At 44.0% G+C, this 25,907-nt stretch overlaps 1 protein-coding gene across 1 annotated transcript; it reads right to left on the bottom strand.

The window, feature by feature from the left end:
- Positions 1-1,390: 1,390 nt before the first annotated feature.
- Positions 1,391-25,904, bottom strand: NUP188 (nucleoporin 188). Its single transcript, XM_042052004.1, has 44 exons — positions 25,853-25,904; positions 24,755-24,809; positions 24,098-24,171; positions 23,795-23,879; positions 23,087-23,167; positions 22,635-22,679; positions 21,981-22,073; positions 21,743-21,862; positions 21,130-21,341; positions 20,582-20,696; positions 20,152-20,352; positions 19,379-19,468; positions 18,744-18,809; positions 18,085-18,204; positions 17,512-17,638; positions 17,232-17,387; positions 16,738-16,864; positions 16,036-16,123; positions 15,880-15,956; positions 15,612-15,726; positions 15,164-15,284; positions 14,908-14,974; positions 14,366-14,494; positions 14,078-14,211; positions 13,585-13,691; positions 12,555-12,761; positions 11,971-12,140; positions 11,584-11,653; positions 10,900-10,967; positions 10,092-10,287; positions 9,514-9,591; positions 9,084-9,169; positions 8,442-8,587; positions 7,150-7,331; positions 6,565-6,765; positions 5,831-5,923; positions 5,488-5,646; positions 5,147-5,284; positions 4,654-4,728; positions 3,754-3,963; positions 2,950-3,081; positions 2,744-2,814; positions 2,418-2,547; positions 1,391-2,236 (listed from the first exon to the last, which is right to left on the bottom strand). Exons 1-44 carry the CDS (start codon positions 25,876-25,878, stop codon positions 2,066-2,068), a joined length of 5,214 nt encoding a protein of 1,737 aa, XP_041907938.1. The 5' UTR covers positions 25,879-25,904; the 3' UTR covers positions 1,391-2,065.
- Between the last annotated feature and the right edge of the window lie 3 nt (positions 25,905-25,907).

Below are 25,907 nucleotides of genomic sequence, written 5' to 3'. Positions count from 1 at the left end.
AGCAGCAGCTTAATGAAGCAGAAAATGGCCTCAGAGCAGCCAGAAGGAATTCTCTTCCTGGCACCAGCACTCTGTTCCCTCTGCAGTAGAAAAGAAAGCACGTGGAAAATCCGTTGCTACTCCTGACTCTGTACAGAAGGTGACACTTGTGCTGCTCCTTTGCAGATGTCAGGGGAACCCCCCTTGGCTGGATCCCCTCTGTGCCTGAGGGACAGGGACAGGTACGACTCAGGACTGAAGTGCTGCTGTGGCTCTAAAATACACATAACCAACAGCACCCACTGCTTTTGCTGTCTGGCACCAAGGGCTCCTGCCAAGCACCAACTCACTCTGGTGCTTGAATAAACATCTAGAAGAATCTGTTCTTGTTGAACACCAATACAGTGATGAGCACACTGTAACTTCCAAAGCCATAACAAAAAGGAAAGATCCCAACCAGAGCTGTCAAGTACCAGCCTCTGCTGAAACTGAACTGACTTAGATGGAGCAGCTCCAGCCTTGCTTCCTCTCCCCATGGTGCCTCTCATCCATTTGCTGTCTCTGCACATTGTTCACCTTCAACTCTCCATGGTCACACCCAGTTCCCCCATAGCACGAAGTGTTTCTGGTTAGAGGCTGCCCCAGCGAAACACCGCTGGGTTTAGGACTGTCACACCACCTCACAAGCCCCTCTCCCTTCTACTTTAAGACTTTACTCCAGCCGGTTCAAATCTCTCCAAAGCCCTCAGGGCACATGACATTAGATCAAACAAATGTATGAGGATATTGCCAGCACTTAAGCTTACAAGGTAAAAAAGCCCAAACAACCTCAAACCAAGATAACCTCATTTTCTAGCTCTAGTCTCTTAAAACCATTGAAACTAAAAAGGTTCTGGCTGGTAAAGCAATCAAGTGTCTCTTTAGGAAAGAACTGGTAGGTTAATAGCTCACAGCTACACTGAAATTTGATTTACCTTAGGTAAGTCTGTCTAGATTTCCAGCTGTATTTTAAGCAATAATTACTGACTTTCTCTTACTGTCCTTACTATACACTGAGCCTCAGAACCTTAAAGTTTGTTGATCTAGAGCTACACCACATGATCCACCTTCACTGCAGACAGCGATTCCTGTGCAGGGCCCTCATCACCATGTGCAGGGGAATCATCCTTGAGGAATATTTTATAGTGCTGCTCATTTCAAACCTCCTACAAGTTCCCCAACAGCAGAGTAAGAGAAAGGCAGTGGGTGTGGGGAACTCAGGGAATCAGCCTTTAATTACAGTAATTTCAGACAGTCTCTGGATTGTCACTCAGAAGTCACAGCATTAGCTGGGACTTCAGCTCAGCAGAACTACTACCCAGACACTGCAGAATTGGTGCTGCTGTGTCCAACACAAACCCATGAACACAGCTGCTGTCTATAAAGGTTTTAATATCAGTATAAATAGGGCACAGTTACAAAAAACTGCAAGACTGGAGCAATGGAATTTTGACGTAAAAACCTTAAGTGAGGCTTGCTCTTCAGAAACACACACAACACACAGACTGCAGGGTGAAGGGAAGGCATGAGCACACATACACCATCGTGCCTTGAACCATTCAGTACAAAAATAGCAGTAGAAAGATGGTCTCTGAATTGCTGGCTGATCCCTTGGGTGTGCCTTAGCTGGAATCCACGTGGGAGATGCAGATTGCACCTTGTGTTAGGAGCAGAGTTAATGCCCAGCAGAACTGTGTCTCCTCTCTCCATCCAGCCACAACTTCCCCAGCTGAGGTACAAGCTATAAAAATAAAGGTTTTGACTGCTCAGTGCTTGTATGCAGCCAGGATGCTCTGGCAGACAGAGCGAGCAGACTGTGCACGCGGGCTGGTCACCGGAGAGCCAGCTGGGCTCTCCTTACATTCACTCTGCTCCTGGGGGGCGAGAGTTCCATGGGATCTCACTGCTCAGGTGACACCACTGCCCACACTTGGCCTCCCTCCCTTCCCAGTCCTCATTACAGCTCTGCCGAAGGTGATGCCTTCTGTGGTGGACGTGAATTGTTCCGCTGCAAGTCCTGACAAGGGAGGCAGGGCCAGGACAGGATCTATCTCTGCACATGCCGGACAAAGGCCTGCACGAGCTGAAACAAGGGCTCCTGCCCCTCTGGACCCAGCTTGGAGGCAGACTTTCCTTGAGGAGAGGGAAGGACCCCGCTGGCAGGTGAAGAGGGACCACCCCGGCGGAAGTAACGGGACAGGCTGGAGAGCAGCGTACTCTGAAATTAGAGTGTGTAACAAGTCAACTTCGTTCCACCACGCCCTCTCCCACCCCAAACCAGGGGCTGTGGCACAGGAATGTGCCAGTATGAGCAGCCCAAGGCTGTTCAGTCATGCTGGGAAATGGGCAGCCACAGATGAGACACACTGAACCGTGAAAGGACAGCACAAGGTGCTCACCAGCTCCGAGCTGAGCTCCTGCTTCATCCGCTGCTTATCCCGGGGGTGCACAGCCGGGTCCCGCAGGTACCGAACAGCCTGGGAGATGAGCAGGTAGAAACAGTTTTCCATTGTAAACATGAGCAGAGACCTGTGCAAAGAAACACAAATCAGCAGGAGCCAAAAAGGTCAGCACACTCTGGTTTCCAGGTCAAATAGTTATTGAAGGACTTTATGCACAAGGGATGTAACAAAGACACACAAATGCCTCTACACCTCAGTTCTGATCTGAGGAGCTCTGACTTCTGCTGCTTGGCTGTAACTACATCAAGTAACTAGAAACTTACTTGAGGGTTTTGGTTCCCTCTTGCATATTTAGCCCTGCAGCCTGAGGGAAAGGTTCCTTCTTCTTATCCATCTTAGAGAGAAAAAAAGACAGGCATTAGAGACAGGAGATAGAAAAGAACTACTCATGCTCTTCCAAGTATCAGTTGAATGAGCTCTCTGAGATCACTGCAACTGCTGTGCTCCCAGTCACAGATAGGGCCAGTACCTCTCCCAGCATGTTCAGGGCCACGTTGACTGTGGCAAGCAGGGTCCCAAAGGAAGGTGCAACGTCCGAATCAAAGGCTGGTGTGGTGAAACTCAAGACAAAGAGCACGTTGTACTCAGCAAGGTCCAGCGACTATGGAGGAACAGAAAGAGGAGTGAGACCCTGGAGGCCATGAGTATGGTGTTGCCATAGGAACAGGAATACCCAGTCCCTTATCACGCTTTTCATATGGAGAAATAGAAGCACTGTGATAATTTCCCAAATCCCAAGTGTACAGCTGGAGCAGTAAAATGTCCTGTACAGCACTGCACAGTCAGACTGTATGGCTCTCCTCACACAGCTGCCATCACTGGCACACCAAGGTACTGGCTGCCCCCAGAAGCACAGAAGAACGTGCCCTATCCAGCAGTTAGCAGCAGGACACTGCCAGAATCAAGGACTAAACCTTCCTTTTCTAAACCTGGAAACCAGGCACTGGGTCACACCACCATGGGTGGATGACAAGAGGATTTTTCCTAAAGAATGTACTGAAGGTACAAACCAACTAAGTTATTGTTTGCTCCATTAAGGTCACACATACACAGCCTTGTGTAGATCCCACAAAAGCTCAGCCAAGTCTTCCCTTCACACTGTGCAGTGCCACATTCCCAAGGCAAATTCCTTGTCTCCTGCCTTCCTGCTCTGTGCAGAACAGCAGACAGGTATACAGTGGGGTCACTGTATCAGGACACACAGACCCAGAATATCCCTGGAAATGCTGGAAACTCTTCCCTTTGGAGAGCAGCACCTCTCCTCTCTCCCCACCTGGTCAAGGAGGATCTGGCAGACATCAGGGGTGAAATGGCGCAGGGCAGCAAGAGATTTGCTGAGGATTTTGAGGAGGCTGTACTGCACTGTGAGCAGGGCCTTCTGCTCTGCTGCCTCTGACTCGGGGCTGGGGTGTTTGGAGGAGGCCTGCGGATTACGCTGCACACGGGGAGTCACACTGGATGGAAGGGAATCGCCATTTTTTGTCTGTGGAGAAAGAAAAGAGAAGGTCTTGAATACAGAGACGATTATTTTGCACTAAGACAAGTGTTTTGATAAAAAAAATATGCTGTGAACAAAGAGAATGAGGAAATAAGGCACCCAAAGTCTGTCACCTGCTGGGAATCTACAGTTGGTGTGGGCTGGGGAGACACTGCATTGCAGGGAGGCAGCTGCAAAGAATGTTTAGATTCCACACTCTGGAAAAAGAATGATCAACAGACCAAGTCTGAGCCATGCAGAAGGAACACTGCAGCAGCAATGCATCATCTCCACCTCATTCATCTAAAGGTGTCCCAAGAACAAGAACTATCTGCCTTTAACAAATTAAATCAAATCAAGGACACCAGGTCAACAGTGGCTTAATTAATGGCACTCCAGAGTCCTACAGCAATGCAGCCTCCTTATGACAACAGCACCATTCAGCACAGGCTGCTGGTTATCTAGGACTGGCTTTACACAGTCCAGAGGTTTTCAGAGTCCAGACTACTCTTTGCACTATTTTTTTTTTTGCCATTAAAAAATGCAAATCCTAACTGTTAATGGGTGTCAATAATCACCACGAGGACTATCAATAATCCATTCAATATCCAAGACCCTTGATACTTAATAATGCTCCCTTCTAACAGGGAGCACAGGCATGCAACACAACTTAGAAGTTTGGTGTAGGACACTCACCTGCAGGTAGTGCTGGAGCATTTTGCGGCTGTGCAGGAGGGAGGTACAGGCCTGGCACAGGTAACACAGATTCACCTGAAAGAAATAAAGACAGGGAGAAATCTCATAAAAGCTCAAACCCCATCTATTCACTACCACTGCTGGAAACTAGAAAATCCAAACACAGCTCACATCTACTGTGATCATAAAGGATCCATGAAGTCTCTTAATTTCCCAGTATTTTCTTGAAATCACCTGGCACTAAGAACTGAAAGTAAGCCACTCTATTCCCCAAGTTTACTTTTCCAAGCAACACCACTTCTCTCTCTCCCAACAGTTATATTTCCTCACTCGAGACAAGGTAGTGACAGAATGGGCAGTTAAATAACCTCAGCTGTAATTCCCATTAAAGGAATGGTAATAAAAAAGTGATATAGTGCCATTTTCTCTGAAGACATCCAAATCTCTGCACTCCAAGGCAATGTATTATCCACAGCAATATCCTTATTCCTACCTGCATGTCCCTCATAAGTTGTGGCAGGTGGAAATGCCACTCCTTTGTGAAATTTGAGAGTTGAAGAATGAAGCCAACAGTATGATCAGCCTCTTCCAGACAGGCCAAGCTCTGCACGGTCCGTACTGCATTCAGGCACTGAGAAGGAGAGAGAAGTAAATCAGGACCATGACAGATAAGGGACAGATGGGATAACATGCCATCCTCCTCTCACAATTATCTCCACTGTAACCTTTCCCAAGGCAGGAGTGACTTTTCAATGCTTCTGCCCTTTCTGAATCATTTCCACTGCTGTTGGAACACATGAGCCAAGTGAAGCACAGAGGCAGTTCGTGGCACACCTGAAGGATCCTCTCTTGATGGACACCCACAAAGTCCAGTGCTTCTGTCAGGAAGTTGTATCTCAGTGTTTTGAGAAGACGCTCCATCAGGGACATGGAGAGGCGATAGACCCCGGGCCAGGAGGGGGCATCCAGGGACTTCCGGGATGAAGCAGATGTCTGAACAAATCACACAGAGAAATAAGTGACTTTTGTTCCCTCCACACCAATCTGGCAGTCTCCAGTCTCTAGGGGTGGCTGCTGTCCTCCCACCCTGGGAGGGCATTGCTCCAGCCACAGCCTGTGAGGGCATGGGAAGCTCGCTGGGTGCATTCCCAGCTGGAACGAAGGAAGCAGCACCCACCTGAATGGTTCCGTTTGTGCTGAGCTGGTACACGCTCAGGAGGGGCAGGCAGACACTCTGGGTGACACCAGCTCCTGCCATTGCTGCTGCTCCCTACAAGAACAGACTACTGTTGGAATCTGTGCCTCTGCTCTCAGGGACTGAAGAGACTTGTGTTGCAGTAGATATTTCTGTCCTTTGCACTGTCACCACCCTTTCACAGAACTTTTATCTACACACACTTCTATGTTGTCAAAAGTTCAACATCAAGAAAAGCAAAATCTAGCCTGCATAACTGTACTCAGAATTCCATTTATCACCTCCTCTGGTATGTACATTATCTTTGCAAAGGGCTTTGGAATAACCTTGTTTTCACCTAAAGCCCCACACAAGTTGAATTTGTAATAGATAAATAACACTTTATTAAAACTAATGAAGAAGCAGGTTCCAACACTCAATGCTGGTTTAACAAGGGGGTATTTGCATTGCAGAATCCACTGAGTGAAGGTGCCTGCTCTAAATGACAGGTCTGCCTGGCTGGCTCAGCTTTTCCCAGACATCCCACTATAGAGAACAAGACACATTAAGCAGGTGTACATACAGGACCTGCTGCTTTCCAGCCTCCAAAAAATACCCCTTTATCTACAGCTTATCATGCAGCTGCATCACAGACTGGATAATGAGATATAAAATGAGACACACTTTTCTTATTTAAAGTGTACAGCTATGTGCTCTCACTTCTCTGCATCTCTCACCTGCTGAGTCCTTGCTAAGGTCAGCAGCAAATGTAATGAGGCCTCTGTGAAGTGCAGGTTTTGTTTAACTCTCAGGCTGATCTCCAGTGCAGCAAAGATGGTAGGAAGCACAGGGACTTTCCTAGTAATCTGCAGCCAGCAGTCTCCATCTTCATCCACTTCACAGAGCTCCTTAGCCAGGTGCAGACCCAGAACACACACCTACAGTGACAAGGAAAGGTAGGTAGGTAGGTACAGGGTTGTACCAAGAAAAATCTCAAAAGCACTTACTAACACAATCTAAAGTTCAATCATTCTCAGAACCATGAATGAAGGCTCCTGGTATCCCTCACATTATACTCTGTACACCTCTTGGCTGTATCAGCACTCATGACAATGTTTTTTAGGACACATCTGAAGGAGACGCAGCAACAGCCAATTGCCAGACTGATGTGAGCCAAAAAAACATCGAGTAATTCTGAAATAGAAACTGCTAAAACTTCCTTTGAAGGCAGCAGGCTACAAGGGAAAGTTGTTCCAAGCATCATGAAACTTTTGTCTAGAGAGAAGAGACAAGGCTGCAGAGCAGAGGAACGGGTCCTTTACCCCATCTCGCTGGTCTTTGTGCTTCACTCGGGAGGCATCATCAGTCTCCATACTGTCCTTGTCATCTGCAGCATCTCCCAAGGTCAGGCTGTGCCGAGTCTGGTCCAAAAGTGCAATGACCTCATCCTGGAGAGTCTCACACACACTCAGCACCAGCTGGGGGTACTGGGGGATGTCATTCACTGTGACATGCACAACAGACACCAGTTAACACACAGTCCTTGTACTCAGGTTTCCAGTTTAACTGATAACATCACTGAGCCACGTTTCTTGGAATTAGCATTTATTCTGTTCTCATTTCAAAAGCTACAAAACAATGGGAGGAACTGTGACTAAGTTAGATGTTTAAGTCTAGGAGGATATAATAAAGGATTATATTCATCTGGATAACAAAAACATGTAGTTTTACCAAGAAGTCATATAAATTCATGACATGTCAAAGCACAAATCAAGCACTACTATGGACAGATTACTCCACCACAGCAATTCCCACCCATTGCTCCAGACTGCTGGTACCAGCCCAAGCAGATTGGGTGTAGTCTATGGTCTGTGAGTCCATATAAATACTACATTCTTATCAAAACCATTTTAATAAATTGCACCACCTTTTACCAGCATGACTAGAAACTCAAATTCAACAGCAAAGAAAACAATTAAAACCAAACCAACCCTCCACTTTCTATTTTTCAAAACATAACAGGCTTGCAGAGCCAAAGCAGTGGGACAAGGAAAATAAGACAAGTAACCTGACACACTTTTAATCCCAGTGGCCTTTGCATGTGCTGTACAGAGAAATACTGCCGAGATTCCACTGCAATGCCAGATGCCCCACAAGGGACAGGAGTAGTGACCAGACTGGTTTCTGTGGTTTGTAACAAAATGTACCCTTTCTCATGCTTGGGTCTTTTGTTATCTCTAACTAGAAACCCATGTCAGAATCTAAGCTCTACAGTCACTCTGAGAGAGCCTGATTTAGGTGTCTCTCCACCATACACTGAGCTGTTTCCAAAAACACGCAGGAACCAAACTGATCAAACAGAGGTTATTGTCAGGAAAAGACAAGAGAAGGGAAGACATGGACATAGAGTGAACAAATGATAAACCTCATCTCTTTTCAAAACCAGCTAAAGAAAGGAAGAAAAAAGGAGAGAAGTCCCACAGGCTGGTGACTACATTCAGCACCCTGCACTACTACCAGCACCACACACGTGTTTATCTTGCACATGTTGGGTGTAAGGTGTGTTCAGACCTGGCAACCTGGCACCTCGACACCTGCACATGCACCACCTCACCTTTCATCTCCTTCATTTGCAGAACAGTGATAAGAGCTGAGAACACTTTGGCTTTGGTTTTCTCCATCATCTGCTGATCTGCCTGTAGTACTCCCTCCAGAATCTGCGTCAAGGAGTTTATGATTTTATCCACAGAACCCAACTCGCTGACAACAAAAAGGGAGAGCTCTTCAGATTAGACAAGATCCCTCAATAAATATATTGTCTTGAATGAGCTGTGTGGATCATAAGTTATATGACCCCCAAAAGTAAAAGCAATTCTTCAAAGTAAAATTTAAGTCACCACCTGGATCTCACTAAAGACATTCCACAGAATGAGAGAATGCATTTTCCCTTCATTGTGAGAATGAGAGTGAGAAAGCAGGGCTACCTATCACAAAAGCTCTTTTGGTACTTTTCACCAGCAAGCAGGAAACCAAATAAACTGTATTGCTACTAGAGACTTCTTACAGTTTCAGCAACAACCAAGACATTTGACATCCCAAAAGAGAATTCAATGATTCAGTTCTCTCCCCAGACTACTAAGGGATTCACCCTAGAAGCAAAACACTTCAACATAATCTCCCAAATTTTTATTTAAACGTGATCTCCCAAGTTTTTATTTCTAGCAGTGACTAACAATTATCTAAACAAAATACCTACCTTTTCCACTGCTTGAGCAGGATCAGAAGAAGGGTACACAGCATAGACCCCAGCTGCAGACAGGACACTGACATGGGAACTTGGAGCTAAGGAGAAATACAGCAAGAGTTACAGCTGGAACAGACACACGTAAAAACACTTCAGAAATGCTCAGCCCAAGCACCACCACCAAATGACCAGGTTTGTTCAGCAGAACTGAGGGGACCAGAGCCAGGACCCTCGCAGGGTCACTCAGTGATGACAAGAATGACACATACAAAATAAAGATTTAAGCAGCTCATCAGTTCAGGGAGAAAGACTTTGTTTCAGCCCAATTTCACAGGATCTAAAAAATCTATGATCACAAGCATCTGCAGAAATAGAACCCCTCACAGTGCAAAGAAGATAAGCAATTAGGAAATGAAAAGAACTGATAGGAAGCAACACCTACCAAAACCTTGGTGCCATTTAGCACATCCAGAAACAACTGCTGATGAACTGCAGAATCGGTCAGATGCATGATATCTGCCTAAATCCACAAAGATAAAGATCAATCAGCACAACAAAAGATGCATCTTCTAAGAAACCTAAAATCCGTTTACTGTTTTGTTATTTTATGAATCCATCAAATTTTATAGTTGCTGAGTTTTACAGAAATCATTTTAGTCCTACATTAACCATTGACAAGAAGCTGGTAATGACTAATTCTCCAATGGTGCATCCCTGCCTCACTTGACACAGGAAAAGCTTGTCAGGATTACAGAATTACTTAGAATCCCTCTAAAAAATATTTACTACCTCCCTCCTCTGCTGAGAGAACAATATGCTCATTTTGATCAAACAGCAAAGTATCACCCACTCTAATCTCTTGCACCATGCTCGTGCCAACCTGCACTGTGTTCACACACACAACAAAACTGAAAGAAAAAAACCAGTGAAGTCTGCTTAGCTGGCCTAGGAAGCTGTTGATATTGTATTATTCAAAAAGTTCACTTCAAACTCTCATGGAAGATAAGAGGCAGCCCTTACATGGCTTGTGGAGATGATGAGCAGCATCCTCCAGGCCGAGATGAGCATCTGATACTCGGTGATGGAGGCACAGCTGGTGCCCTCGGTCTCTGCCACGTGCTGTGCCAGGGACTTCACGTACTCTGACCAGTAGGCAAAGCGCTTTTTGGTGGAGAAATTCTTCAGCGTGTCTTTCAGGGACTGATCCAGCGAGCCCCTGACCAAATCAAGAGGAGAAGTTATCTTCATTTAGTCTTGGGTCAGAAAATACACTTCTATGATTCAGGGAGGAAAGCCAAGGACACAGCTTGCAAGGAAGGCTATTCCACATATTAGACCTGTGCAGGGAATCCCACTTTTTGTATCAAATATGAAGGAACAATATGAATCCTGAAGAAAATCTATGATTTTTTTTTTTGAACAGAGATTTTAGTTAATCCTGACTTTTCAACGTAGGAAACAGCTGTTATGTTCAGGAAAACAAATCAAGTGGGAGAAAATTACTAAATGTGATTCATCCACTGCAGGTTTACTTGGCTTAGTTGACAATTAGTTTTAATAAATACTGTATATTCTTATTCCAGGATACAAGGAAAATACTGATACATTCTCACCTAAAGGCTGCAGAAGGATTGTAATATCTTTCTGCAATTGGACATTGCAAGAATCTCAAATGAATGTTCGTAATGTGTTCGTGAATTACTCCCAGATTTTCCCAGGATTACATGTGCTTTGCCCATCAAAGCCCACATGGTGTATCAAGAGTTAACACACACAACTGCGACAGCTAAAAAGTACAGGGATGAAGGGGAGACTACCAAAGACTCACTTGACAACATAGTAGATCTCCAAGCAGATGATTTTCATTATTAAGGCACAGGTATCCAAGACACTGAGCTATGAAGACAAAAAAATCCCAAGCAATTTAAAAAAAAAAAATCTGAGCTCTATAGCGTGAGTGAAATTCTGATTTATCCCTACCCATCCACTTGGGATGGCTGATACTCCAGTTCCACAGGAGACTTATTTCTCCCACAATAGGAATAGTTATGTCATTTTGTCCACAGATAGGTGACAATAAGGACAGAATACTGTGCTCAGAGTTCAAGCTCTTCAGTGAGAACACAGGGCTTTCAGAACGAAGAGAAAAACTCGCACAGAAAGGAAGAACAAGAACCTAATCAATTCCTCCATAATACCAGTCAGCCTGAGTCCACAATATAGATAGATACATTTCAGACAGCACACCTTCCACAGTGAGTGTTACCACAGCTGCCACATAGCTGTTTTTGTTTCGTATGTGAATAAATAGCAGAGAATTTCAAAAGACAGTTCATGGCTGCCCAATCTCTGAAAAGCCAGACAACATTCACTTCACCTCCTGCCTGTGTTTAACCCACTTGGTCACAGTCCTTTTAGGAAGCTGCAAGCAGAGGGAACAGCCACACACATCACTTAGAAACCTTTTCTGAGAAATACATAAATCCCTTCATTTTGTTTGGATGTAACTCACCTCTGACGATTCAGAAGGCGGAGGAAGGGTCCCAAAGAGGGGATTAGTTAAATTTTCCCAGAACTTTGGCCTAAAAGATATGAACAAAAGTAGTATCAGTTATCTCCCTCATGTCACATGCCTAGCAGCATTTTGAGTGTTCCAAACGTAGAAAATATGCTTTGGTAAATATAAGTTTATTTAGCTTTGTATTAAAGAAACAGAAATATATTTGCTTCTGACACACTGGGGCTTCTCATCTTCCACACTCAAAGCCCACACAGTGCATACCCTCACCAGGGCACACGTTGACTAAAATGGAAATGTTCCTGAAAAGCCTGACAAACCACAGAAAGAATGTCTTGGAAAAGAGGAAGGAAAATGCCTTGTTGAGGAACACAAACTCACTTTGTCCTTAGCACGAGCATGGCGCTGTCACGACGGTCCTGCCACAGTGCGTGCAGGAAGGCGATGGCAGCGCGGTGCAGGAGGGGAGGGCACCAGTACCTCTCCTGCTGTTTGGAGTCAATCAGCTCTAACACCACTTGGAGGCAACTCCACTCCCCTAAGCTGAATTCCTAAAGCAAAAGGAGACAAGAGGTTACAAGTGGTTATAATGCTGGAGAATTATATTGTCCATTGTACCCAAATCTTTAGCTTTCTCATTGCCACAATGTCATGAACGAGTGTTTTAAGGTCACTTAGAGAACAGCACACAGAGTGAAGAGAGCAGGTCACAGGCACCCTTGGTCTCAGCAGATGTTCTTTTGCTAACTCAGTATCTGCCTTGAAACACTGGGGGAAGTTTCTCTTTGGTTACAGGGAAAAGTGAAACTGGGATACACCACATCCCTTAAATACAAGCACAACCTGCATTTATCTTTACATTAAGCACATCAGGTTACAAGTAAGAACTATCAGATTTTAGCATCCAGTGCTGTAATATGCAAAAAAAGGCGAGTGAGTCCTCAGGCAAGTATCTGCTATTGTACCTTCGACCCATCACTGCCATCCTTCACTTCCAAGTTCAGGAACAGTTCAATGAGCCCAGGTTGAGTCTCCACTGCAACTGTGAGGAACTCCAGGATCATGACCTTGATGCGCATGTCCTCGATCTTGCTCTGCAGGTGCGTGAGGAAGGCGTCGCGGATGGCAGCAGCATCACTGCCCAGGCAGGCGTACACGGACATGGGAGCAACCTGCCCATGGAGACAAACATCAGAGGGAAAAATAAACATGCTCTAGAGAATGTTTAATTCTACATAAAAGGTGATTGTATTGTATTGAAACTCAAAAATATTTAATATTGAATCTACGAACATATCAAAGTAAGTTGTCATTAAGCAAGAAGAAATGTGACAAGTGATCCAAATATTGCTCTTCAGCAATTCTGCTCTATCCTCACCTACTTCTCTCAGGTTACAAAAGAAATATAAAGGACAAAGAAAAAAAACAGTTTGGGAGTTACACTTCTTGAAAAAGGTAAGCTCAGATCTGGATTTATATGCTTTAAGAAAACTATAAATACTCAGATGTTTAGCAGACAAAAAGAGCAAGTACAAAAGGCTTTGTAAGTCTAAAGTCTACTTTTACTAATTACAGAAGTCTAAAAGTTGAAAGGTCCCGATAAAAACTTAAATAGGATCCTCTTCTCAGTAAGATGTTAAAGTTCCAGATAGGAAGGTCTAGGAATTGTATTTAAGACTGTGACTTGTGAAAGTTGCTAAAAAATTGGGAAGAGAACAACTGGAGGTGCAAATATTTTGCAGAAAAAACCCCACTCATGGGATGCCTCTCAGTGAGTGCTGAGTGACTTCTGAAACAGCAGAAGATCACATTAAAAAACTAAAGGACCCTTTAGATGATTTTTCATGTGCCCTAACTTACAGCTGTCAGTCCACCCTGCTTCAACTGACTTGCACTAAGCTCCCTGATAGAAAAAAGCCTGAGAAAATTATCTTGAGAAAATTGGAATCAATCCCAAGGGGAGAAGCAAAGGAGCACTGGTGTGTCTTATCTTACTGTAGCCAGTCGTTTGAGCAGCTGGATGGCCAGGCGTGGAAGAGCAGGGTCATGCTTGTGGTAGATGTATTTGGCCAAGACAGCAATAAGGTTGTTTCCATGAGCACCTGGAGAGAACACAAATAAAATCAAAGAGAAGAAACAGCAACAAGATGTAACTATTTACCAAATAATGATTTCCACAGCAGAAGATGAGAACTAAGTTGGTCTCCCAAAAGAACACGGTATGGGTCCAGCCAGAGGCACTAACAGCAGCTGATTTAGTATATTCTGTAATTACACTAATCCCATTACAAAACAGCAAACAATAAGCCATGTTTGATTAATCCTTTAAAAGCTGCCCCAGAGGGGAAGAATGCCTTAGAGGAGGGAGAAGAGGCCTTCCCCCATCAGTAGCAACCACTTTTTGTAACCTGGAAACCTTAACTCGTGTTTGTGATGAGACACACAGTGCCATTTGCAGATCACCCAGAAGCCCAGGAGCAGTACCCACCATGCTGAGTGAGTGCCTGCTCTAGGGGAGACACCACGCTGGAGGGGGGCTTGAGGCGGATGACGTTGTTGGTAACGGAGAACGCCAGCTTAACTGTCTGGATCAGCAGCTGCCCTTGGCCTTGGGACTCGTCACTGTTTCCAAAGAGAAACCAAAGTAAGGAACTGTGTTCACAATCAACATTTATTATTTGCACAACATTTAACAAGGAAACTCCATCGGGGTTACAAGACATTTTCACTCAGAGCCAGCACACAGAAGCTGCCCAAACAGCCACGCCCCACTCACCTGCTGGACTGGGAGGCCATTACCATGTCAATGGTGTCCACCCCAATTCCCATGATGTTAATGACAGCTTGCCCTGCCTCCGTGTTGGCCAGGCTGAAGATACACAAGGACTGCAGGCTGGGGGCATTGCTGTGACACAAACACAGGTCAGTGTCACCAGGTGCACTTGTGGCATTTTGCCACACCGCACTTAGAAAACTACCACAAAGTAACCTCTTCATTTCTACATCCCCACTAACCCTTCCTTTACTTTCCCTTCTACTTTCACCAGAGTACACCAAATAGGCAAGTGGATGGCAGTGTATCCCAGGAAATCTATGTACTCTTTTCTTTTTTTTTACCAGAAGTGATGTGATTTGCTCTGTCCCTAATCTTTTCTACCCCTCCTGTACTCAGTAATGCAGCAAAGAGCTGAAACCAGCACTACACAGCTATGCCAGCTCCCTCCTACTTGTTTGAATTCAAAAACTGAAACAAAATGACAGTGATTCCTGCACTGTAAACCAGGCTACTGCAGGTCTGAGACCTCTCACCTGTCTTACCTGCTGCGAGGATCCATTTCAGGGCATAAGTTCAGTATAGCATGGATCAGCTGCAGAATTAGGCACCCTAAAAGAGAGATGAAATGGACTACTCAGTTTTTGAAAACTGTTGCCTCATTCCTAATATTTTCAAACAAATCACAGCATCTAACAATATCAGATGTACAATGCAAATCCCAAATGGCTGCTAGAAAACAGAAGGCAGGTGATCCCTTTTACTCCCTTCTCCTCCCACTCCCCCTTTTAACATTCTTACCGATTTTCTCTCTCACTCCATGAGAGTTGTATCTCCATTTGTGGTAATTTGGTAACATTTCCTTCAGAACAAACACAATGCAGGGCACCAGGCCTTGGCTTTGGGTGCTACCAAGTTGTCCCTAGGAGAAACAGAAATATTATTTAATCAGGAGGAGGACAAGAAAACTTTTGGAGGAAGATACTCCTTATGGTCTTTGAAGTGTGAGAAAACCACAGAACACGGGGACACAGATGTACAAGCAATTTCTAATCTTTTCTAGTCATTTGAGATGACTCAAAATGGTTTTTTGTAATAATCAGATCAGAGAAAGCACAAACAGCAGTGCAGAAAGGAGTGTCAAGCAAAGATTACTGAGAGAGATTGATCTCAGACAGGGCTGTATTTCACTTCCCAATTACAACAGCTCAGAGCTGGTGTCACATCAGAGCATTCCAGAAGCACTCACCCGGACAAGAGTTGTTACCAGGTTCAGGAAGGAGATGGTAACACTGTACTCGCCTTGGGGCTGTTCCATGCTCATCAATAGGTTTCCATAGCCCCCAGCATTCATTCCCTCTGCACTGTGAAATGAGCAAGAGGGTTCATCACATGAATAGCAGGATTTTGACATGAGTGAGAGATGTCAGGTGCAGAGATTGCACACTGGCAAAAAGTTCTTATCGCATGTTATGAATAGGTTAGGCAAAAAAAAATGGGGTGGGGAACATGAATACCTAATCATGTGATTCATACTGGACAGTGGATTGGCAACAAACGGCAAGAACCCTGTGTGGTGAAGGTCAGTCCAAACCTGCAAGAGAAGAGGTACAGATACTCCTTCTCATTTACATATAAATGTACCAGTTCCCACCAGCAGGTCCTTTCCTCACCTTGGCTGGCATCCGAGCAGCCAGGACTGTCAAGCAATTGACACAAGAAGCAATAACATCCACAGGGGGAGAGATTACAGTTGTTAGCCTACAAAGGAGAAACAGAATGCATGAAAAGCACTGCCACCTGCGGTCTAGTCTGGTTTTTTAATCAAAAAAGCTTCTTTCCCTCTCACTGAAGTACACATATATAAAATTTAAGCAAATAAATACAGACCCCAGAGTCTGCACTTTCAATCTAGACTTGCCACCTCCCCCTCACACCTGAGTCAGATCAATTTATTGCCAGAGCAAGGCTGGCAAGACGGCAGTTGTCACAGCAAACAAAAACTATACAGCTGAACATCAATTCCCAGGCAGTTAACTCTGGGAGGAGTTAGCAAGCACAACTGTTTTAAAACCTGGGAGTTACTGCTCTTATGCTAAGCTTTATCACCCTTCCATATAAATACAACTACTAATCAAAACTGCCTTTAAATTGATAAAATTGCACACCTTTCAGGAAAGAAGTAGAAGAGGGGCCATTCTGCTGCATCAAAACATTAAACTATGTGTAACCAGAACAGTTTTGAGAGCTGAACACCAGTCTTGGGGAGTTCAAGTACTGACACACATCTTGTAAAGCTCTTGGCAAAATAAGTAATCAGCTATTCCTCCAGGTCACTCTATCTGCTTTAGGTACCTCTGCTGTCAGTGACTCACCTCTGCAGGAGCATGTAGATTCGTGATGTGATTGGCAGAAGACAATCTGCTATTGATACATCAGTGCTGATCACTTTATAAACCAGATCAATTATGGGCTTGACCCTCTGGCAATGCTGAATCACATCTGGGTCAAGAAAACCAAACATCAGAATGCAAAATCATACTTCAGCAGTAATCAAGCTGGAACAATGCACATTTATCTTACCACATATCTTCATGATTCAAAACCATCCATCTCCCATACTAAAAAACATCTGTTTATCTATCTCAACTTCTTCCTCATCTAAAATGTATCTTACTTCACTACATGCTCTTGGCCTTTAGCAGTGAATTTTACAGAATAATAATAATAATCATCATCATCATCAGGTTTCTGAGGAAGTATTCCATGCTCTTTCAAAAGTACTCAGAGCTGTTCAGTCCTACTACTAAACTCAAATTGACACCAATTTATAATTATTTGTTCTTTTTACAGGTCCAGCCTGTCTCACCTGCTGTTGACACAACATGGAGCAGCATCTCAATCTCACAGGTGAACAGAGTCCAGCTGCTGTAGGAATACTCCCACCGTACCAAATAAGCCCGATCATCCAGCATCACTTGGCCCACTGTTCCCTGAGGTATCCGTAGATTTGTTTGACCTAGTCCTAAAGATTGAAGAAGAAGGTGAAATAAAGTCACAAACTTATCCATAAGTTAGAAGCCAGGTAAAGAGCGAGCTAAATTTCCCAAAGCATTTCAGTAAGAAAAGGTGAAGTGCAGCTTCCTTACCAAGAGGATAGAGGAGCTTTGGAGCCTGCCTTCGCCACAGTGTGCCGTCCTCATGGGAGATCACATCTGGAGGTTTGTGCTTGTACAGTTCAATATAGAAGGACATTTTATCCAGGAAACTGTACACCTGCATCAGAGAGAGCTTCAACAACACAGCTGAAGAGCCAGAGCTTCTTAAAAATTTATCAACCAGGTCATTTCCAGGAACAGGAAAGTTTTCTTGAGGTGTACAGTATTTTTCTAATACATCAACCCTACCAAAACATTATTACACAGCCCACCTGTTCAGACAAGTCTCATCTAATGAATCAGGTAAGTATCCCCTAAAAATTAGTCAGCATCTTAATCTTCAACCACTGAAGTTGAAAACTTTTCTAGAAGCCAGAAAACAGCGTCCTGCAACAGCACACAACTCTGAAGGAGCCCTGTCCACTGTTCTTAGACAAAAGCTTAATGTCTGTTACCTAAGACTGCAGTTGAGATAAGCACATGTAATGGAAAGAAAGAATCACAGAACATGTCATCCCTGTCTTGAAATAAATCATCTCCCAAACACCAAGAGAGATTCTGTACCTTTTTTGCAGTAGATTTATCAGACACAAGGGCTTGAAGCAGCTGAAGGAGAGGAGTGAGAAGATGGGGGAACATCCCACAAACACTGTCCAGGATAATACCCAGACCTGCAGTAGGTTCCTGGTGGTGGAAACGAATGTCTTATTACTAAAAAGAAAAGCTAGAAGGGTCTCAGTATAGCATAAGGTTACAGTTCCTTTTGAAACTGTACATTTAACATTAATCATGCATAAAAGTATCACTCCAGTGACTGGAGATCACACTGGCACAGACTAAAGCATGAGGCAGTCTGCAAGTATAAGGCAAGAAGTAAGACTGTAAGGCATTACATATCACCCTAATTCTGTGACAACAAAAAATAAGCACAATGCTTTTGCCAGCAGTTAGTTCAATCCTTGCAGCCCCAGCCCTGCTTTCAACTATCACCTATATTAAAACTCGCTCCAGTATCCTTTTCAAGAGTAAAGCCAAGGCTGTACCTAAAAGGCAGGAAAGGGCAAAAGTAAATCAAAGATAGATGCAAATGAATATTTGCTCCTCAGGCCCTCCTAGAAACCAACTCACTAATTACAACCAACCTAATCCTTTCCTAAAAGAGAAACTTTTATCAGGTCTTAGTTATAAACAAGGTAGGTCAAACAAGTTGCAAACACACTCACCGTCTTCCAGAAGAGCTGAGGAATGCTGGAAGCTGCCAGAACTTCACATGCAGCATCAATTATATCCTACAAAGGATGATAGGATGGAAAAAATCAAAGCTACTTTACACAGGGGGATTTCGTCCCAACCAAATTCTGCCACATCTTTGGAATTTAAGTTTCCATGTTTACCCACCAAGATGTAACTACCTCCTGGAGCCAAAACACACCAACACACTCACTCCCAGACCACAACCTAAAGCCATGCTCCTCATCATGAACGAACTGGCCACAACAAAGGTGTCCATGGTATCTGCAGAAGGCTGTAAGCTGTCCAGTCCAACTCAGAAATGGAGTTTGTATTATTTCCATTGTTTTGGGGCTAACAGATCAACAATTCGTTTCATACCCATAGGATTTCAAATGTATGATGTGCTCTTTCATTACTTTCATTATCTGCCAGTCTGTAAAGGTGTTTACTAGGTTTGCATGGTGTACATGCAGTAGGAAAACCAGCAAATCACTCATTTGGGTCTACCTAAGCCACACAAAGCTTGCAGTCTGAAATGCAGGATTACAATTTAATAGGCAATTAGCATCAGTTATGACAGTTATTTTAAATTATGTAACAGATGCAAAGTGCCTTGGATGCTTACCTGCTGATTGCCCAATGTATGCAATTCCAGTGATGTCAGGACAAAGGAAAGAAGTCCATAAATACACATACAAGCTGTGCTGGCAGTACACTGCAAAGGAAGAGTACACAAGGCTGTTATGGGAAAGACTATGAACTACAAACATGCTGTAACTCTACTCAGTCTGCTTTACACACTAAGTAACTGCCCTTTTCATATATCCTTGCTGCAAAGGAGAAGCAAAATAGGGAGCAGTCATTAGTTAAGCTCCACATTAATATGAAGTATTTCACTGAAAGGAGAAGTCTTGACATGACTATTATCACAGAAATGCCTTGCAGACCATCAAAATAAAAAAAGAAGCACTCAACACTTCTAGGAATCAAAAGGATTTGCTTTCACTGGCTTCTGTCTACAAAGCAGTTTACCCTAATACACCATGGTGTCTAATGAAACCATATGCAGAGAATAGTGCAGTTAAATCATCCAGTACTCAAGATCCACAATGGCAATTACACTGATGGAGGCAAATCAAAAAACGTGATTAACTGCAGTCTATTCTGCTCAAGAGAGATGTAGTTCCTTGCTTTACAAAGCTTTTCTTAATTCTCTGGACATAAAAATCTGTTTCATTCCAACTTGATTTCTGATCCTCACTGAAATTTAAGATGATAGTACATGCTTTACTGCATGTTTAAAAAGAACATTGGTTCAGTCATCTGCTTCCCATCACAGCTTTACATCAGGAGCAGTTAGACCTTCAAAAGCTTCTATGTACAATCTAAGAAACTCACATTCTTGCCCCCACTGCTGAGGGATCGCAGCAGCTTTGTCAGATACTGGAAGACGTTCAGCTGGATAGCAGTGCTGCCCATCCTCCTGATGATGTTTGTGGACTCCTCTGGGTTTATGGTGTGACGGAGCAGAGCCCAGGCCAAAAGCACCGGAGCATGATGTGAGACATCCCCTAACTGCAGCAGCTGATTGTCCATCTCCTGCACAGAGACAAATCAAAAGCAAAATAACTGAGATCTGAAAGTAATCCATATTCAACAAGCACATAGCTGATCGTGTCCTTCTCATGGTATGTGGATGCCAGTTCCTACACTTGGCCAACAAGCCCAAAGGACCAGAAGTTTACAGACACAGCAGTGCCTGGCTAATCACAGGAAGTACTGCACTGTTAGGCCTGAGAAAGGGTTGGTTACTCTGCCAATGTTTTACCTGGTGGATGTGCTGACTGTTGGCCAACTTGTGCTCCTCCGTCCTGTCATCCAAAGCACGCTCATGGAGGGAGTCAATTTCCATGCCTTCCACCAGAATAAGAGCACTAAAGTAGCTACAAGCAGTAAAAGAATAAAAACAAGTAGGTCAGAAACCTTATTCGAGAATTCAGGGAAGGCTTTTTTTAAACTATAAGTGGTCAAAAAGCAACCTTTCGTTTGCTTTGTCCATCTTTCTTTGAAGCAATAAGAAATTACAAGAAATTAACAGCACGTAATCCAAATTTTGTCTTGAAATGCTGGTAGAGGACAAATTACAACCTTCAGAACTACCTTTTCTGGTTGAACAGACAAAAAAGGGTCACTGAAATTTGAATAGCTTTTCCAACTTTATAACTCTCTGCCACCAGGATGTATGGCAGGATTTTCATTCCCCCTTCGAGTCATGGCCCATGCAGAACAACAAAGACATACTTATAAATGCATTTTTTCCTGAGAAAAGCAATTGTTTTGCTCTGTACCCACTTCACAAACACACACAACACTTACCCAATACGATCCACGAGGTGATCCATGCTCTCATCTACTAAATGTCTGTTGGTCTGTCTCGTGCCAAATCCCTGCTCTTTGAACATCTTTGCAAACGCCACAAGCTCCTCAGGTGCCATTTCAAAGTATGCATAGTAGAGGAAGATGACTTCCAGGAGCATGGACTGTTCCCGAAGGCACTGCACAAACCACCGGGAAACCTGACGTTCTGTCTGCACAAAGGAAAGTTCCACCATCACATACTGAAGCTCACAGGGCAGCCAAAGCAGTCAGAAACTGAGAAGTGTGGAGGCATTTCAACAGCTTGTGTAGCCAACAATTGAGTCAATGCCAAGGGAAGCCACTCTAAGTACACAGAGTTCATGAACAACTACACATAAATGGCCCTGCTGGCCGAGTGCTCTCCACAGATTTATTACAAGGAACCATAAGTTTCACAAAACTCTCTGTCTCTGAGCAAAAGTGTGTTCTGTTAGAGAGAAAACAAATTTTAAGTTTCTTGGACCAGGAGAAACGTCCTGTTTAACTGCATCTGCACAGATGTATTTTCCAATACACTACATGTAAGGAAAGACTTTATAAGCCTGATAAATAATAGTAAGAAACAAAATACCATGAGATTTCCATGCGTTTCCCACGTGGGAGCTTCTGCTTTGTACAGCGCTTCAAACTGTTTGCGGTAATTCGGAACGAGTTCCTTGTCCAACTTTTCAACACACTGGAAGTACTGTGCCTTAAAGAAACAAACAAGTCCATAAACTTCTCACATGCACACTCGTGGGCTTTTTACACAGGTAGGGAATGAGCTTCCATATTTAGCCTATTTCAATGACACCACATCCTGTACTCACTGTGTAAGGGTGTCTCTCATCCTGGAAATACGTGAGCAGGTGGAGGACGCAGCGCAGGATGCAGATCCTCTCCTCATAGTAGTAGTCAGCGAGCTGTGAATGTAAAGTGCCATCAATACCAACCTGGGACAGTGTCCAACTCCCATCCACCGCCAAGGCCTTCACCACAGGAATACAGAGTTACTACAGATGGAGTTTCAACTGAGCAGTTTTGAATTTGGGGGGAAAAAACCCAACACTTAATTAACATTACAGAACTCAGTCAAGCATTGCCATAACAACAGGTCTACAATTACACTGTTAAGTGAGAAAATGTGGAAAAGAAAGGCAAAAAGAACCTATTACCCTCTGTCAGAAACAATCATCAATCTTGTCAAGTCAGACAGTGACACACAAACCTATAAGTTTTGGAAAATAAGACAGTGTACATCTACCCAGCTAAATTCCCCGATATCAAGCCTAAGATTTCATTTCTGTAGCAATTACTAGCACCGTTCACATCTACATGCACATCCCTCAATTTCAGAAGCACCTTCTAAAAGCCATCCTTTATACGAAGGAATACTTCAATTATTTCAAGATATTCCACAGAAATAAAGTAGGTTTGCTGCCAACAGATCTTTTCCACAGAAAATACAAATGGAAATGACTAACCTTCAGCATCAAAGCTTGACTCTGCCTTTCGTCCTGAAGAACTGTCTGTAAACAAAATACAACAAAATAAATAGCTACTGGAGAAATACCTACTGACAAAATTTATGTTCACAAAATGACTGAAACAAATAAAAGACAATTTTTCTTTCCAGTTCATTTGGAAAGACAGATTCCAAAAGCACAAAGCCAAAACACTCATTTTTAACTACATATTTATTTTTCAGCTCAGCTCTCATTCACAAATCTGTAGCTTTCCTGTATTCCTGTGACAGAAAGGGGAGCTGAGTTCCTGCAGAGAACCAAGAAGGAACAGATAAGCCTGGATGCAGCTTCAGAGAAGAAAAGCTACAAAGCCATTTCCCAGTCAGGATTCGAACTCACATTTGCATCAAAAAACAACTGATACTAAGGAAAGATGTGGATTAAATAGAACATAAATGGGAGCTATGGACCTTCAGGGAGTCTCTTGTTCCTCTGTAATCCTCTTGAAGATAAGACTGTAACAACTGCACACTCTGCTCTTCATCCAGACCCTGAACAGAAGAAAGAGAAATGATCTGAAATTAATAAAAGGCAACTGAATTCATTAAAGACTGAGATTCTCTCCAAATACTCAAGCAGCTCTTATCTTCAAAACAAATAACATGCCAAAAGAATATTTTTGCACCAGGCAGATGTATTAATCAGTACTTCTTTTAAAGCCAAATACACAGGCTTTAATGTCACTGAGCTGCAGTTTAACTTCAGATAAAAGACCATCAGTCATTTAAATAAAGGTACCACCAGTCATTGAACTCTAAACTTGTGGCCTAAAGAAGCAGAACCTTGCAGGTAAACTGAGAGGACTGTCAAACACAGCAACTGATTTAGGGACATCAGTTTTTTAGCTGAGCAGTTGTCCTGGAAGAACCCAACTCAGAGCAGGAGTAGGTGGCTGCTGCTGCAAAGGACCAGGAAAACCACAGCATCTCAAAGTTACTCATCACTTTGGAAGTTTGACCTAGAGCCTCAACATGTACTCCAACATCCTTTAGATTATTTTGAACAGACAGGACCTTAAGTTTCCCTCTACTCAACATCAAGAAGATTGCTTCAATACCAGAATCCCAATAACAATCCATTCCAGGGATAAAAAATAATGCAAGAGCAGCTTCACTCACCAAAAACTTGCTGACCCTCAGACCCAACTCTTTTAGTGGAGCAGCTACATCCTTATCAGCTTTAATTTTTTCTGCTGAAGTCGTACTAAAGTAAAAAGAAATTTTAGTCATTAAAAATGCAGCAATCTCAAGGAAAGAATAGGTATAATTTCAAAGTTCTCAGTTTTATCAGTTTAAACTGAACATTTGCTTTTTCCTTAGTGACCTGTCAATATTTCATACAACAATATTCTGTAACCTTTCTTTACTTACAACAAAACTCCACATTAGAGAATCATTTCTAAAATCAGGCAGTGACTGTACCTTGGTGGTTTGTAGTACGACAGTCCCTCTAACAGCCTCTGCCAGTGCTTGTTCAACTCTGCAGCAATCTGGGCCTAAAACAGAACCAAACACCCCTGAACAGACTCCTCAAAGTGCATTACCAAGTATCAGGTCTGTTAAAACTTAAGCAAAGCAAAGAAATTCCACCACCACAAAGAGGCAGGAACAACACAAGACAGGTGTGATTCCAGATGCAGTACTGAACAGGGCAGTGAGCTGCATTCCCTAATCCTAGGGAGGGTGGGAAAAAGGGAGGCAATGGACCAGGTTTAGAAACATTTGGATTCCCAACCTCTGGGCAAATTCTTGAAAGCACAGGCTCCATCCCTCAAAATAAAACAGCAGTTGTACCACACATGAATACCCCAGGGCACCCCAGGCAGCAACACAGGTGGCCACTCCAGAAAAGGAACCACCTTTTCCATACACCCTTCCAGGCAGCTCATGCAGCAGCTGTAAACAAGCAGCGGAAGAACAAACAAGGAGCAGAGATATGGGAACAAAAATCACACTAAGAAAGAAGGAAGAGCAGCAAAACCTATTTTCACTAATATTCAAAGAGATGTAGAAATGATGTATTTGGCCACGAAGCCAAATAAGTGATGGCCAAACCTGCTCACCAGGACATGAACTTACTGGTTCTCTTAAAGCTGATCTGCCCAGCAGAATCGTCCATAATTCTCTGCTGCTCCTGTAAACACAAGGAAAAGGTGGAGAGTATTTTAATCATCAACGTTATTCCAGGATTCCATTTAGCTTACACTTTTCAAACCCGCAATTAACTTGCAGCAAACGACACTGCAATGCAAGAAAAATGATTTAAGGAACATTAGCTTTTATCTAATGAGTTTCAGATGTCCTAGAAAAACCAAAGAAAAATCCAGAAGAGGGTGACAACTGACACAGCAAGACCTGTGAATTCATACCAAAGCTTCACATTGATACCAGGCTACCAGCTCAATTTGATTTTGCTATTTGAACATTTAAGGCTCCTAAGAAGAAACTTAATGAAAGCATAAAGCAGTATTGTACTGTTACATTCAAAGCTCTCCTTCAAACAAATTCTTCCATCAGTTTCATCCTCCACTCTAAGCCGAGCATAAAACTGTGTGAAGTGAAAAACTGCACCATCTTTACACAGACACCAGAGCACAAAAGCGGCATAATAAATGACAAAAACCTGCTCTGGAGAAACGAAACCACCGAAGTTAGATATCACTGAACATGGGATTCATTGAATCGCTTCCGTTACACAGCTCCACGTGCGTATTTTGACTTGTACGCCTGCAAGAGCCACGCGGGAGGTGGCAGCCGTCCTCGGGAAAGGGCTGAGCGTCTGTCAGGCACCTCCGCGAAGTGAGCGCACATCAAACCCCCGGCCCCGCCAAAGCAACGGCTCCTACGGAGTCCTGCCCAGCCTCTCATCTCGTACGACAGAATAAAACAACCACAAAATCCCCGACAGCCGCTTCTCACTCCGGTCTTTGGGGACGAGGGTCCCTGAGGGTCCCTCAGCGGGGGGGGCGGGGCCTCGCTCCGCGCGCGAGGCGGGGGCGGGGCCAGACCGGCGCGCGCCCCGCCGCAGTTAAACCCTCCCGGCCAGGCGCTGCGCCCCCTCCCCGCCAGCCCCTCTCGGCCCCCGGTCCCGCGGAGCGGGGTCCGCCCGCAGCAAGAGCGGGGCCGCCCCCGCGTTGCCCCCGCGTTCCCTCCGCCCCAGCGGCCGCAGCCCCGCACCTCGCGCTCAGCCCGCCCGCCGCCATCTTCGCTCCGCTCTCACGTGACCCCGGCC

Source organism: Corvus kubaryi, unplaced genomic scaffold (genome assembly GCF_017639235.1).
Source record: "Corvus kubaryi isolate FWS band 111438036 unplaced genomic scaffold, C.kubaryi_AGA036_p1.0 78, whole genome shotgun sequence".
NCBI lineage: Eukaryota > Metazoa > Chordata > Aves > Passeriformes > Corvidae > Corvus > Corvus kubaryi.
Note: the sequence above shows the minus strand (reverse complement) of the source record. Positions and strands in the feature narration are given on the sequence as shown.